This window comes from Cheilinus undulatus, linkage group 8 (genome assembly GCF_018320785.1).
Source record: "Cheilinus undulatus linkage group 8, ASM1832078v1, whole genome shotgun sequence".
In the NCBI taxonomy this organism is placed as follows: Eukaryota; Metazoa; Chordata; class Actinopteri; order Labriformes; family Labridae; genus Cheilinus; species Cheilinus undulatus.
This window is the reverse complement of record NC_054872.1, coordinates 40,116,322-40,132,118: the sequence shown is the minus strand read 5'-3', so window position 1 is coordinate 40,132,118 and position 15,797 is coordinate 40,116,322. Positions and strand designations below refer to the sequence as shown.

At 38.2% G+C, this 15,797-nt stretch overlaps 2 protein-coding genes across 2 annotated transcripts in view; both read right to left on the bottom strand.

Moving 5' to 3' along the window:
* Nucleotides 1–427, bottom strand: part of phldb3 (pleckstrin homology-like domain, family B, member 3) — a 56,494-nt gene extending 56,067 nt beyond the window's left edge. Inside the window, exon 1 of the mRNA XM_041793981.1 lies at nucleotides 91–427. The gene's annotated coding sequence lies outside the window, so the exon portion shown is untranslated. The remainder of the gene's footprint in view (nucleotides 1–90) is intronic.
* A 5,341-nt stretch (nucleotides 428–5,768) lies between these two features.
* ethe1 (ETHE1 persulfide dioxygenase) lies at nucleotides 5,769–14,775 on the bottom strand. Its single transcript, XM_041792623.1, has 7 exons — nucleotides 14,240–14,775; nucleotides 12,472–12,616; nucleotides 11,810–11,958; nucleotides 11,310–11,439; nucleotides 11,029–11,118; nucleotides 10,409–10,525; nucleotides 5,769–7,320 (listed from the first exon to the last, which is right to left on the bottom strand). The coding sequence occupies exons 1-7, from the start codon at nucleotides 14,441–14,443 to the stop codon at nucleotides 7,274–7,276; spliced, it is 882 nt and encodes a 293-aa protein (XP_041648557.1). The 5' UTR covers nucleotides 14,444–14,775; the 3' UTR covers nucleotides 5,769–7,273.
* Nucleotides 14,776–15,797: the final 1,022 nt, after the last annotated feature.

Here is a 15,797-nt window from a genome sequence, read left to right as displayed (position 1 = left end):
AATGAAAGACGAGAAATGCGGGAAAAAGTCGTGAGAGGCACTATAATAATAAAGTTTTACGCGCTTTCACTTTGAGAAAAAAACACGAACCAGGAGCGCGTGAAGTTCCCTCACGCTCTCCAAATGTTTTCTGTGACGCTGACAGGCACGTTATCTCCAGTTTCCTGCTTGTTTTATCTCCACCTGGTTTGATTCAAGCCCTCCCCGGGGATTTGACAGCTCGTTCCGTGTAAAGCTGCTGCTGTCGGCGTCAACAGGTGAGACTGAAGTGAGAGCACGCGGAGGAGGGCGATGACGGAGGCTGGTGTGGACAAATAAAGTTGGCTCACTGTTTTCTAGGAGTAAATCAAAGAGCTCGATTCGTTTTGGTACGAATCAGAACTCCCTCGTTTGTCTCTCCTCTGTGCTGAACTCTCAAACGGTGTGAGTCCCGTTAAACTCCAGCAGCGAAATGGGGTTTCTATTCTGGGAAGTGACGGGGCTTTCTCATTGTGGAGTGCTGAACCAAAGAGTCATCCAGGCATATTGCCAGTACACTGAGAAGTTAAAGGCCCCTTAAATGCTTTTCATGTCAGCCTCCCAAGGGAAGACTAAAATATTACTTAGCTATAAGAGAAGATAGGTAAAATCAAGAAGGGGAGACCAGGGTCTGCTTTAACATTTTAGGATCTTCTCATGTTAAAGCTCCAAAAAAAAAACAATTGACATCTCCTTACAGATTTGCATGCAAGCTAGACCATCACTAAAGAGCTAGACTACTTGTAGACAGTTTTTTATACCTGAAACTGCAATAGCTAAGGGGGTAAGTGTCAACATGGCAGTTGGCAGCGTGTAGAAAAATCAGGCTTTCTTGGATGTAAATTTTTTCTTCAATCAAAATCACAAGCTACACATACAGTTAACCTGACATGCCAGATGGACTGTTTCAAATATCCATTGCATGGGATATGTTTAGGCCTACATTTATCTGGGAAACCTCCCATACAAAGCATTCAGGGAGGGCAGGACTTTTCAAAAAATCTTGGAAGGTGATTCGACGAACATTCTTATCCCTCCCATTGGCCATTCAGAGCGACAAGGCAAATTAAGGTAGGCATGTGCAGCTCTGGTAAGTGGCTTGAGCAGTAAGGTCTGACTATAGTTTACAAATGTTGGAGCATGTTGTTAGATAAAACTCATGCCGAGGCTGGTAATAGAAGTTCAAAAACATCTTCCCTGCCAAGAAAAGCTTTCATTGTGTCGCTTTGCCTCTCTTTAAATAAATGCTGTCCAGCTCAAGAGGGGTCTGGCTGCAGGCCATACATTTCTACTTGCCATTCATCTAAAACATTGTATATCTCAGAAAGGAAGTACCATAATTTGCCAGTGCAACGTATTTTTTAGTTAAAGATTTTCTTAAACTTGGCAGTTTTATTCATGAAATAACCACATTGCAAACAATACTTGTTTGCGTGTAAGCACTTTTTGCTACATTGTTTTGTATGAAAAGTGCTATACATATAATTGATAGCTATATACAACATAATTAACATTACTATATGAGCCAATGTAACTATGTGAGCTTTAGTAAACTGAACCTTAGCAAATGAAGGGAAAGCTAAGGTAGCTACATAGATAACATACATTTTTAGCCTGTGTAGCTGCTTTGTGATCTTAGCTTTAGCTACATTAGCTACATATCTCCTTTATCTAAAGCTAGATTAGCTTTAGCATCGTGAGCTTGGCAAATATAGCTAAAGCTAACTTAGCTACATTTGCTAACAGTAGATATGTAGCTCATGTTGCTGCTTTGTGAGCATAGCATTAGCTAAATTAGCTACTTAAATTCATTATATTAGCTTACTTAGCTTGCAGGGCTATGAAAGCTACACTTGCTATGCAAGAATGTTTCCATGGAGGACAAGCCTTTTTGCATTATGCAGGCTGTTTTCCTCAGCTTTATTAAATGTTTTTGATCAGGTTTTGCAGGTCAGGTTTTTAAGTTGTAACCTTTGGTAAAAATTACCCTAACCCTAAATGGAAGTTTAATGAGATTTTATTTCAATGTTTTAGAGTGTATTTCCATTCTGAGATAGATGGTGTATTTGATTAACCGTCTGCAGCCATACTGTCTTTTCCAGATCTGATACAACTGTCGCTAAAGCTACATCTGAGCTAATAGCTTCACTTGCAGCAGTCATTACTATTGGCTTGCGATACAACCAAACCCCACCATAACTATCACTTACTCATGCCAAAGCAAGTCGGGAAAGAGTGGCTACAGCTTTTCCACCATGAAAAGCTTTCTACACTGCATTTCTTAACTGTAGGCTAAATATCACACATATATGGAAGCATTTCTTCCATGTGAGTACTTCAAAGTAAAATCTGGACATAACCATTATTTTTTCTTTTTTGTCCTCAGCCTTCTCTAAAATGAGAACTTTATCAACCTACCATTAAACACAAGGCCCCCTCTGAGGTCTTGGACTCCTCTGTCTTTGCCTGACAGCAACTTAGTTCTCCAACCATGTGACTAGTGAGTAAAATCAGTTTTTCATTGTTTAAACTGGTGCTGTGTTACACAACAAAAACATATGGGGCTGATTATGCAGTAGCATGGTGTGGGATGAATATCAAATTTGAAATGCTGCAAATACCAAAGTTACCACCAGAATCAATGTTGTCTAATCCAATATATGTAAAGATTTAAGTCTAGTGAACCTCACACTGTGTGTTTTACAGTAAAATCTTTGGACATACTCCATCTTCAAATGGAACAGAAAAAGACAATATAACATGATAAAAAGCCAAGAATATAAAGCCATGTTTACACCTTGCAGTTATGTGTACAATGTGATTTATTTCAATGAATGAGCATTATATTGCTTCTGAGTTCAACAGGATTGCTTCAAGTTAGTGCAGAATGTACTGTAATTATGTGTCACATGACCCAATATTCTACATCCATAATGGAATTTTTACTTGACTTGACTTGGATTATCATTAGTTTGGCTGAGAGTGTGCAAACACATACATATTTCTTTAAGACCACTTGTTATTGAATACTCCAACCAGGTAGTAGGTCCCTTTACAGTGGTCTTACATTTTTCCCAGTAGAGATTAGCATGCCATAAAGTATTACACGGTCACTGTAAACATACCACTGTGTATCACAGCAGAGGGAATTCCTTTACTATTTGTTTGTGGTAGCTTATGGAACACCACAAACTTCACACTTAAACTTCCAATAGTAGCACTTTCTTGAGGGTCTGTTGCTCTTCACTTGGAGGTTTTTATCACCCTGGCTGGCCTCTTTACGGCTCTGAATGAATGAGCTGATAGTGTAATAGATTCTTTCCCTTGACATGTGGTCGGTGCGAGAGAGAATGGGCAGCAGGTTTCAGTGTGGCACTGTGTAAGTGGGCTGAGGGGAGAGACTAAAAGAGAGCTGGCAGATGGGTGACAGAGAGTGGGTGAAAGGACAGCTGGCACCTTCCCTTCCCGCCAGTAAAACAGCCGAAGAGAAAGGGACTATTTTACGTGGAAAAACTTTGTGCCTCTAAAGCAGCATATCTTCAGCTGCACACACCTCGTCTGAAATAAAAAAAACAATGCAGGTGTTTGTTGGCGAGGACATAAAGTGAGGAGAAGCTGCCTGATAATGTTGTTTGTCTCTAGTGCTGACATGGACATCTGGTGGATGGTGTGACTGCATACTATAATAGCATTAGTTTGCATGTGACCAGGCGACCACCAACCACAAATAACCTCTTTGCTCCAACCTTAACTTTTTACTTAGCTGTTTCAAACAGGACCTATTCATCAAAAGTTTCTGTACACCTTTTTATACAGAATATAACCCTGCAGGCCAGAACATCAAAGATATCCATACAAAGACCTGAGATATAACAATAAATGCAGATGAAAGAAAGTGGATCAGATTAACTACAGGGAGGATAATATGTTGAGCATGAGGACACTATAGGCTTTCTATTGAAGGGGACAAATATCAGGATGGTAATACCTTAACTTAGTGCGTCTGCAGATGAAAAATACCAAAATGATGCACATCTTAAAATTTGAACAATGTTATAAACAACAAAAACACGTTTGTGTTAGGTGGAAAAAGGCAGGAATTGACTCTAAATACTGTGACATATCTTTGATGAAGTTACTGCATTGTAGGTATACTAGTCACATCAATCCTATCTGTGAAGTCCATATCAGTATGATTTTTGTGGCTCTTCGGTAGGGATATTTAGTAGGGATATTTTATCCATTTTATTCCCTAGGGGTCAACTGTACAAATGTGGGTGGAACTTTCGGTACAGTGACAACAATAGCAAAATCACAATTCTTCCAATGACTTACTAATGAGATTTACAACCAGCTGCAGTTGTTTTGGGATTCTTTCCATATTATTAGATTTAATACAAATTTTAAGATTTATCAAACTTCAGAGTTAATAAGTTGAGTCATGGATATCAATATCAATATAATTTCCACATTTTAAGAGGGATTAGTTGGTGAAATAAAAATTTCAGCAACCCCTACAAATAAATAGAGAAACATTAAAGCTCTGACTGGGCTCCACATTTTATCTGAAGGTCATGTCCCAACTCCTCTATCTGCTTTGCAAGGTTAGGAATGCCTTGTACAAGGCATGAAAACATTAGATATTTCACGAAAACTTAAGCGGGATCATTGCACTGTGAAGGAGTGTGTGGCTGATTCAGAGCACAGACGGGTTCGTGCAGATAAGGCATAATAAGGAAGGTTGCTGCCACACAAATTCATTGGAGTTCGCCATTACAAAGCAGCAAACGGGTATTTGAAGTTGCTGGTGCCTCTGGAGTCCCACAAACCTCAAGGTGTAGGATCCTCCAGAGGCTTGCAGTCGTGCATAAACCTATTCGCCCACACCTAACCAATGCTCACAAGTAGAAACAGTTGAAGTGGGCCCAAAGATACATGAAGACTAATTTTCAGTCTTGTTTACTGATAAGTGCCGTGCAACCCTGGATTGGTTGGTGGATGGCCACCGTGTATAAACAAGGGTGCAACGTCAGCAAGGAGGAGGTGGAGTCATGTTTGGGCCGGAATCATGGGGAGAGGGCTGGTAGGCCCCTTTAGGGTCCCTTAAGGTGTGAAAATGATCTCGGTAAAGTATATAGAGTTTCTGACAGACCACTTTCTCCCATGGTACAAAAGGAAGAACCATGCCTTCTGTAGCAAAATTATCTTCATGCATGACAATGCACCATCTCATGCTGCAAAGAATACCTCTGAGTCATTGGCTGCTATGGGCATAAAAGGAGAGAAACTCATGTTGTGGCCCCATCCTCCATGACCTCAACCCTACTGAGAACCTTTAGAGCATCCTCAAGCTAAAGATCTCTGAGGGTGGGAGGCAGTTCACATCAAAATTGGTCTCTTCAACTTCTATAACTGGTATCGGTATCTGTGCTGAAAAATCATTATCCATCAACCTGTTCATGAAACCAGCACAAATTAAACTGGCCCTTATAGTTCGTGATCATAGTACCACATGTGCGTGTTTCCTTGGAAGAAGTAAATAGTTGACACCATCACTCCCAAACAAACCTGTCCAACTGGTTTACAAGCTGTTTAATCAAAGAAACAAAGAACATCCAGGCTGTGTTGTGCTGGTGTCTATGTTGATTATCTTTCTTCATATCTTTAGCCTTTATTATTGAAGCATTTGTGGATCAAAAATGAGGAGAAAAAGCAGACACGAGGAAAGATAAAACGTACTTCAACATCTGTCCAAGACTCTATACTACTAGTGTGTGTACCAAAGTGAGAAGGAAACATGAAGACTGGTTGAAGCTGTATGTTTGTGTGCATCTATAGAATAGAAGCACGGCCTCTTTGAGTTTTTGCATGATGACCTGGACTAAAATTTAAACTTAAATGAGTGACAGGGAGGACTCTGCTAAGCATGCTGGCTTTAAAAATAGAAATAATAGTTGCAATTATGAAAACAACCTTTCCATCTCTCAATATAACTTTTTTAAAGCTATGACATTCACTTTTAACAACTAAAGTGATATTAATGTTTACACAGCTGCACAGCACTAACAGCAGAGCTTTTCCCCTTTCACCCACTATGCAGCCAGTTGGCATAGATGGGCCATCTTACAAAGCAAGATCAATCTTTAATTTAATTTGACTGATAATTGATATTCTTTAGGCTGTACATTTACAAGTTATAGATGTTCTTATCTTTACAATGCTGGAGTTTTGATTACAAATAGATAAAGGCAGGATAATTTTAAAGAATGAAGTAAATAAAGCCTGAGCTATTCACTGAAGTTCTGCAATAGTGACCAACTTCTCCCTTGTGCAATTATCAAATAGAGGAACAGATGATGTATAAGAGCACAGACACAGACGCTAGCTCTCAGACTCCACATGCAAATAGGGTAGTTTCATTTTCCTGCCATGCAAAGAATAAAGTGGTAGATGGGATTGTGAATGGAGCGAGTGAGATTGAGTCTAAGTATGTGTGAAGGCCTTGGCTTAAGAAGTCCGGAATCACTGGAAAAGGCCATGTGGTAGAACTCAATTGTCCCAGTCCAGCATTCATGAATACTAAACCAAACCTTGAATGGAACATTTCTGTTAAAGCCAACTTTCCTTTGTCCTTCTTATTTCATAATAACACAGCTGAAAACACAGGGATACTCTCATTTATATTTATTTAATTAAAAATAAAATTCAGTATATTTCAACATGTTCAAATCTTTTAAACTTTTTAAGTATTAAAATTAAACTGATTGCATTTTTCCATTCAAGCATCATTACACAATGATTAATACTTGCAGCTTGGCTACTCTGCAGTTTTGTAGTGCAACTCATTTTCTTGTCAATGCCCTTTGACCCAGTTTCAAGATTTACTGTTGTCCAGTATTTTTCTCATCTTTGACTACACAACCAATCATGATCTTGGTTTCTTTGTCTCAGCCATGATTTTAACTAAGATTAACAATGGTAAGAAACTGGAGTTCATGGCGTGGAGAGGTGGAATGGAAAAAGTTGCTGTTAAAAGTTTTGAATGTTGCTGTGAGCTGGATCACAATGACATGTAGCTGCACTGCAGACACAGATTCTACAACTTTTCTAATATACATCTTTATATTTACATAAATACACACGATAATGCACTTAATGGTTTTGGTTAATCTCGATCAGAGGCATGAATGTAAATGTTAATCATACTATTATTATAATGTAGGTGCTCTGATTAGTTTTCCCTTCAGCAAGACATTCAGACTTGATGCACTCCACAAACCAGATTAGCAGGCACAGCGATATCTGCAAAGAGAGAAGAAAAACAGAACAGAAGTGCAGTGAGTAAATAAATTCTATTAACCAATGCCAGAGTCAGACTACACAATCTTCTCTGTGTTATGATGGTCACAGTGTTGGATTAGGTGGTCACAGAGCCATAAATTCATATTGACCGTCTTGACCTTCAGACATGAAAGACAACACGATGGTACCCAAACAATCATCATGACCAAGGTAGAAGAAGGAAGAGGGTCTGGGCTAGATGACACCAGCAAAAACACGGTAAACCAACTTACTGTCCTATACTACAACTGTTAGTCTATTCAAATATTTTGATGACTGACTCATTGGCTCGATGCCAGAGTGATACCAGCAGTTACTAACCGGGTTGCTGAAGCATGTCAGCTATTTATCACCAACATCTCTTTTTCTCAGTTCGCCATGGATGTCCCTCTACAAAAATCCAGGGCAATAAATCATTTTTAGTGATTTATCATATTTGTTGAAACAATCTGGATTTTGAAAAATTTAAATCTAGATGTTTTCTCGAGCTTTCTCTACTGCTCCCTGTGGGCTTTGCCTGGTGGGGTACATGCAAACTGGTTGGAAAAGCTTCTTCAGAATGAGAATCATTTGTTCACTAGCTCACTTTTTCTCTCCATTTCTAAAAACACACATAAATACACACATGCACTGAGCAGGTGTGCACTGAAGAGCAAAGGCTTCTCTGACAACATGGTGTTCCCTTCACAGACCATAGCTGGAAGCCCACTTAGAATACCTGCTGACCATTTAAGCCTTTTTTATTTTCCATAACCACTCAAGATCATCTTTATGATCAGAACACTGGTTGATAACATCTGATTTCTCTGCTATCCATGAGTACTTGGTTTAATTTTAAGCAGGAGAGAAAAAATATTAAATTGTACATCAGTTGGTGTTAAAAACCTGAGATTTTATATTGAGGCCATATCACCCAGATATCACAAAGACAGGGATGTTGTATTCAGAACTAGACAAACGTTTCCTCTGTCTCATAGTTATATCTCGCAGCACCAACTTCATCATTCTTCTTTCACTTCACTATTTGGTTTGTTTATGCTTATGACTTTGTCACGATCTGAGTTCTTCATGCTCTATGGACAGATATACCTGCTGCTAATTATGCATATGCATGATGGCAGCCACATCCCCTGATCTCATCGCATCAGTTGAGCAAGTCCTTAAAAAAAAGCAATGTGGACACAAGACGCCATATGCAGGTGTTGGTAGAGGAAGTGTAGAGTCAGAGGGGGTGTAACAGTCAGCATAGAGGGTGACACAACAAAACTTTTAGACAAACTGATAAACCAGTCCACAATTCTCCACATGTGTATGTGCCATTGTCACTGCACAGAGATAAGCATGGCTGTCAAACGAGCTGATGACAGATAAGTTCAGTTTTAAAAGTCAGTGTTTATACCTATAAAATACTGAAAATAAGATCGAGTGACTTTCACTGGAATGCATTTGTGACTGGTTGTATTAGCTTTGTTTTTTCCATATAAAGTCAATGAGTATATTTGATATATTAATCTAAAACTACACAAAGAGACATTTGCAAGGAATCCTGCTTTTATCAGCATCTGTAACAAACACAATAGTTTGAAAGTCACCAGTTAACACAATCGCCAATAAAACCAATAAAGCAGGAGCGTTACATCTATGCATAAAGGAAAATAATGGAGAAACTATATCACCAAAAATAATATCACCTTAACCACATTGAGCGTCTATGGGACATTTCGAAAAGTTCAAAAAATTGCTCCCTATGTCCTTTTCTATTCACTTTTCCTTTACCCCAATGAAAAGCATCACAGGGTCAAGGAAAGGTAGGAGTATGAGGATAGGAAAGGAGAAATGCGGTGAAAAAGGAATCTGACTGTACTTACACGAAGCAGATGTTAAGGAGATGACATGGATTAATGTGTAAAAAGCTACAATTTAACAATGATGGACTACAAAAACGCACATCTTTAACTCTGTGTTGTTTAATGCAGTGAATGAATTGTGAAAACCTGTGATAAATATACAACCATTAAGGTTTTAAAATGGAAGAGATGTATTATTTTTCATCATACTAACTTTAATATTTCAAAATGCAGTTTCAATTATTAACTGATTGACTGATTAAATGTTAAATGAAAAGAAAAGATGTTTAGACTGATAGCCTAAAGTTGTCTTGTCTATCCTCTTCTCATCATTATTTCCTCCCGTTCATCACATGAATTATCAGTCTGACAAAGAAATGCACTGTTTAGTTAAGGGCGAGTGACATCACAGTCGCATTGATTGTTTTTTGTTTGTTTGTTTGTTTTTTTTAAGTGGTGCTTCACTTTAAATGAAGCTGACACAAAGAATTGTGGGTCAACTTTTCTTCTCTCATTTAGTAAAGGATGTGTATCCTATGCTAAAGGAGATACTAAAGGAAGCAATGAAGCTTATCATTTAAAAAAATTTGGACAGCCCTTTTCGTGCCCTATGCTAAAATACTTCTGGATCATTTCACTCAGTTGGGAACCTTCCTTAAAAAAAAGGACTATTGGAACATGCCCAGAGTCTTAAGTTTCCATCCCACTCATCAGCTTGTTGTATACAGCCCTCTACAGGTGTGCTCCAGTAACACGCTGATTAAGTGCAAGTGTATATACAAGAACAAAAGAAAAATGTGCAAATGCGAGGTGAAACAGCAAGTACATCTCCGGGCTAATTAGTCAACTGATTTAACAAAAACAATCACAGAGGGCAGAACAAAAAATCAAACAAGCTAAACTCTCCATCAGGAGGTTGTGGAGCGTCCCAGGTGCGGCTTTGATTTACTTTCTCTTATAAGCCGACTAACATGGTATAAACACGGCCAATGGGTCCCAAAACATTCTGAATAGTGGATAAGGCTATAATCATGCTTTTAATGTGTAGTCTTGTCATAGTCTTGGCATGGTCAAGTCTCTAAAAAATGTTGTTCTCAAATGTGTTGTTTAGGCTCATGACCTAGAATTATAGCTACAAACAGAGTTTAAGATTAGGTTGTAATACATAGGAAGCAAAAAAAAAAAAAAACAGATTTTGATACCTATTTTCTTTGGTTTGGGGAGATTCAGGTTGTTCATGATGTGAACAAACTCGTCCAGGCTTTTGGTTAAGCGTGGGTTAAATTTGCGCTCCTCACCGACTGTTGACACCGTCTGACCTGATAAACAAAGACAGACACAGACAAATATGTCATCTATGGAAATTGCAGTGTTGATGTGTTTTAACTGCAGAGAAATTACATGTTGCTGGCAGATACTGAGCACACTTCATGACAAATGTAGAGAGATAAAACAGCTTAAACACTGTGCTATGAGATAAAAACATTTTCATGCATCAAAGATGATTCTGAATAACATATTAGCCTATTTTTTGAATGACAGTTTTCTAATCCTTCTTTCCACAATACATTTAAAATTAGAAACAAAATCAAAATAATGTAAAAAAAATGTCTGAAAAGCCTTAACAGTCTGCACTTACTGTACATTCTTTACAAAAATGCTTGTAATAATAGTTTAATGATACATAACTGGTCACTAAAGGACAGCACTACGTAATACTTTACAGGTTTATCAGGTTTGCCAATGTATATAACTGAGATTTTACAGCAGTCTCTGCATGAGAGATGAAATAAGTGCACAGATGTGTGGAGTTTAAGCTGACCTAAGTAGTCATGCGCTGGGTAGATGAGGCACTGGTCAGGCAGAGAAAAGATCTTCTGATGGACCGACTGATAGAGCTTCTTAGGGCAGCCTGAATTAGAGAGACAACTATTAGAAGGTTAAGTAAGTCCATAGAAAACATGTGCCATACTGCCCTCTTGTGTTTCTGGAGCAGCATCACGAAAACAAAGCATCCTTCTCAAGTAGCCTTTCAGGAAGGGTAGTTCAGAGTAAAAAATCTCTAATCTGAGATTACTAGGACAAAATAAAGTGTCTGTTCACCCTGCTGGAAGTCAGTCCTGCCACAGCCTCTGATGAGCAGAGCGTCTCCTGTAAAAGCCATGCTGTGATCATCTGTAACCAGCGTTGTGCACCCATCTGTGTGTCCTGGGGTCTCTCTCACTGTCAGATGCTAGAAGAGAAAGAGCAGTTTGTTTTGTTTGTTTTCATAATCATCATGTAATTTGATTTTCGCTGCATTGTACAGTGTCTATGAGTTTGTATGAAAAGCGCTTTATAGATGAAATTTTTTATTATTATCATAAAGCACTTTCAATTTTTAAGTTTTAGCTTTTACAAACCAACATATAACTCTGATCTAGAATGCAACAACCAAAACACTGATGATAAAATACTGAAATTAAAATATGGTACCAAATTTAATTAATAGCAGCTTACATTTTGAAAAGCTGATGTATCCATAACAGAATTTCAGCTAAGATGAGTTTTTGTAGCTATATATTAGACAGTAAAATTAAAAAAAAAAAAAACATTTTTCTCACATGTTTTCCAAAGGTGATCTTGTCTCCCTCTGATAGGAGGATATCTGCAGAAGCACCGCTGAATTTAGAGATTGCACTCTTCAGCCCAGCAAGTCTTTTCTTCATCAGCCCGGTGCTTGTGATGTGGTCTGCATGGCAGTGTGTGTTTACTGTCAGAAAAAAAGAAATGACAACAATTACATAATGTTATTCTAGAAAAGCCTTTTTTTTCTGGCATGAGTGATTCAACATTTTTCAAATCTTCTTTAGTTGTGACCGTTGTAACACTGGAATAGAGGTCACTGTATTGAGCACTGGCTTCATCATTTCATGGGTATTTCTGATACATTTTGCATCTAAAATACATGGAACAAAATTGTCAGAATTCACTGTATGTTATTATTTTCATATGAGCTGTTAAGCTCAATCTAATCTCAAATAATATTGAAGATTTATGGTTTCAAAATAGCAAATAGCATATGTAAATAGCAGCACTTTCAAATCATTTATCATTATAAATAACAGAAATCAATCAATGTGGAAAATATTAGAGAACTGATCTGAATGTTTCAAGTCTTAGATTTTGTTGTACTTGTACATTCTGTGTGTATAAACTTTCTGAGCAGATGTCTGACTGTTTTAAAGTATATCAGAATGTATCTGCATGAACATTAAGGAGATACCTGCCAATGTTAGATTGAGTCCTAGCTCATTTATGAGTTTCAGGTCCCTGTCAATGGTCTCCAGAACAGGATCGATGATGATTGCCTCCTTGGTGTCTCTGTCTGCCAGCAGGTAGGTGTAGGTACTGCTCTCCTTCTCAAACAGCTGATAGAAAAGGACAAGAGAGAAGTGAATAACCTTTACTTAAAAATGCAAAGCAACAAATGTTGGGTCATGATAATGTCCTTATAATCTAGTATTTTTTAATACATGTTTGAAGGTGTGATAGGGAGAGAGAAACAAAATATTTAAAAGATCATCACGTGTAGCTACATGTTGTTAAAGTAGCAGTTAACATTACTGGTTAATATAATTGATTGAATGATTGATTTTCTTTATTGGAAATCAGACACTCAACAGTCTGATGAAGACGAGCAGTTTTGTTTCTGTTCTTTTGACCCCTAGTACAAAAATCAATATTCATCGGAAAATTAGCTGCATCACTCAGTATTATTAAAAAGATAGCACCATGTATCATTACCCATTTATTATGGATTACTCTAACAGTATAGGTACACCGTAATAGATAACACTGTCATATTGAGCTTATTTACATTACAACTTGTTGACTTTGCAGCTGATAGTTATACTACTTTATTACTCTGTGTGACAGTGCTGTATGCTCACTATATTTACTTGTAAAATACATTCATTTAATTTGCAAACACCTTTAAAAGGTATCCTTTTTTATCTCATACATTGATACTTTATCTTATTTAAGTTTCTCTCTGTATAAGTAGCTATGTTGTACTCCTTTATGTCTCTGTGCTGCTGTAACACCTAAAATTAACCCCTGGGAATGACTAGTGGGTCACTTTATCTTATCTTATGTTGCATAACCCTAGGATAGGTGTAGTAACAACTAAACAAGGCTTTACATTTTTTCTCTTTGCAAACTTTCCATTATTATAGGCATAATAAGACCTACCTGTTGTGCCTTTTATTTTTGTTGATCTAATCTGTTTTCATCTTGTTCAGGCTTTTGATGTTTACTGTTCTCTTCCTCCTTTGTTTTTAATAGTGCTATATAAGTACAGTTATTTCCTTTGTGATATTACATTGGTAACTGGGTATTCTCAGCTTAAGACTATCTCACATATGTTCTTGCTGGTGGGTTACAAAAATGTATCCTAGAAATTCTAAATTGCATATTATTTTAGATATCACCATCATAATACTATTATGCATATCATACTACTGTTATGTATTCAAACTTGCAGTATAAAAGATGGAGATAAGGCTGAAAGTTGCAGAAAGGGAATGTTAGGGACCCTGAGTGGAGGTTGTTTCAGTTTTATTTTCAAGGTCAATAATAAATAACACACCAAACATTGCTTCTCCACTATATTGAGCTGGACAAGAGGCATACCTTTATGTCAAAGAAATGTCACCATGTTGCAGCTATAACATTACAGTACATACAGTCTTCAGGGTTCAAACGTTATAGCACAAACATTACCGCTTATAGCAGATATAAATAAAATATTGTGCCAAAATACAACTGTTATGTACCTCCACATGCCCTGCAATTGAGTTGTTAACGTTCATATAAATGCGCAGATACAACTGGGCTAACGGCTAACTCCTATCTCTCTTCCCACTAGAGCTAACGTTAGCTTCTGTTAGCTGGTAGCATAAATATTTACAAACTTTTCTGCTTTACATCACCGTTTGATAATTAAAAATAACCCAAACTAGGGCGTGAAATGTGTATAAATTTGAGGCTACCTGTCTGAAGAAGAGACCTTCCTTCAGCGCCATCCTGGAGCAGAAAGATCTCCTTGGAGCTCGTAGGGACTCAAAGCCGTAACTTCCGCCGGGGCACAGGCGCCTGCTCTCGGCTGTTGCGAAGCTGTTTGCTTTGAGGCGGAGCGGGACAGCCAGAGTCCGGTGAACTGAAGTCAACCTGTTTAACGTTATTACCGAGCACATGGTCGTTAATCAGAGCTTTCCTGAATGTACTACTGGCGCTTAAACGGGGCAATTATGTTGAAACTGAGTAGTTCACGCCACGGGTTGCACGTCTTGAAGTGACGATGTGAATCTTCGTCTTCCTGCAGGATACGTCAAACTACTTCACAGAAACCGACACTTCTGAGTCGTCTGAGGCTGAACTTGGATGAACCCAGAGATAAAAGTTACACTGTCACTCGCTTTTACAACTGCTGTAAACTGTGCCATAACCAGTTTTGTTATTGAGCAACATACCGCGGGTTATTCCCAGGTTTCGTCCACAAGATACACTCATGTCAAAGGCAGGTCAACTGGAGTGCATGAAGTGAACGTGTACTGAACACGTCATCACGTAAACACCGCAGTGAACATAACGGTACCTGGCTGTGTTTTCTTGACAACTTCACTTTTCTCTATATAACTAAACGTGGTTAATAGTTAAGAAAGTTTTGCATTATCAGAAAGGAATGTAAATGTATCCCTGAAACTCGTGCATCCCAAGATTAACTGAAATTACAAATAGGTGTGACTTTCGTGCAGCCGGTGTTCTGCCATTTTTTGCTACCCATCAAAAATTGCTACTTTGTGGTTCCGCCCATGCGCCCTACGCCATCAGCGTCACGCCCGGAAGGGTTAGGGTTAGGATAGTCCATAGGGGTAGTCGATAGGTAGCAAAATCTGACAAGGACGCAAAATATGTCAGAACACCGGCCATACAAGGGGGCAGCGACACTTAATTGCTATGAAATACAAACATTTTATTTAGTGGTGCTTTAGTAACATGTGCCATCAAAAAATGTTAAACCAATTTGAGTGACCCTTTTTCCCCTTTCCTTTTTAGTAATATTAACAGTATGGGAGGGCCAAATGAACAAAACTATTTGGCATGTGATGTCAGACTTTATAGCCAAGCCACAGCCTGCAAAAAAAAAGGTCAGAAAAGAAAGAAGGAACTGAGGCAGCTTTCAAGGAAATGTGTGAACCCAGCAATACGTTGCTGGACTTGCATACTTCCTTTTTCATACTTTTCAGCTCCAAAAGGATGTGAAACTTAGCCAGAAAGCTAACACAAACCCTACTGATTCACCTTACATGCAGAGATATTTATGAATTACACCTGTGGAGGCGTTTTAACACTCAGCTTTTCTGGGGCCCAGCCATTTCTGTGGACTAGCCTGTTTGTGCAAAAGAAGTTCACAATGAAGCACTTTATTATGATTTATCAAATAACCAGATTATTCATGGAAGCTGTAGAAAATAATGTTGAAAATGTTGTTGATGATATAATTAATCTGGGCAGCAGTCTAGCTCAATGGGTAATTACAGAGGCTAG

Coding starts and splice junctions, on each gene's coding strand:
- ethe1 (XM_041792623.1), bottom strand. CDS start 14,443: ATGTGCTCGGTAATAACGTTAAACAGGTTGACTTCAGTTCACCGGACT. Junction 12,617..14,239: donor AAGGTCTCTTCTTCAGACAG/GTAGCCTCAAAT, acceptor CTTTTCTATCAG/CTGTTTGAGAAGGAGAGCAG. Junction 11,440..11,809: donor AGATCACCTTTGGAAAACAT/GTGAGAAAAATG, acceptor TTTCTCTTCTAG/CATCTGACAGTGAGAGAGAC.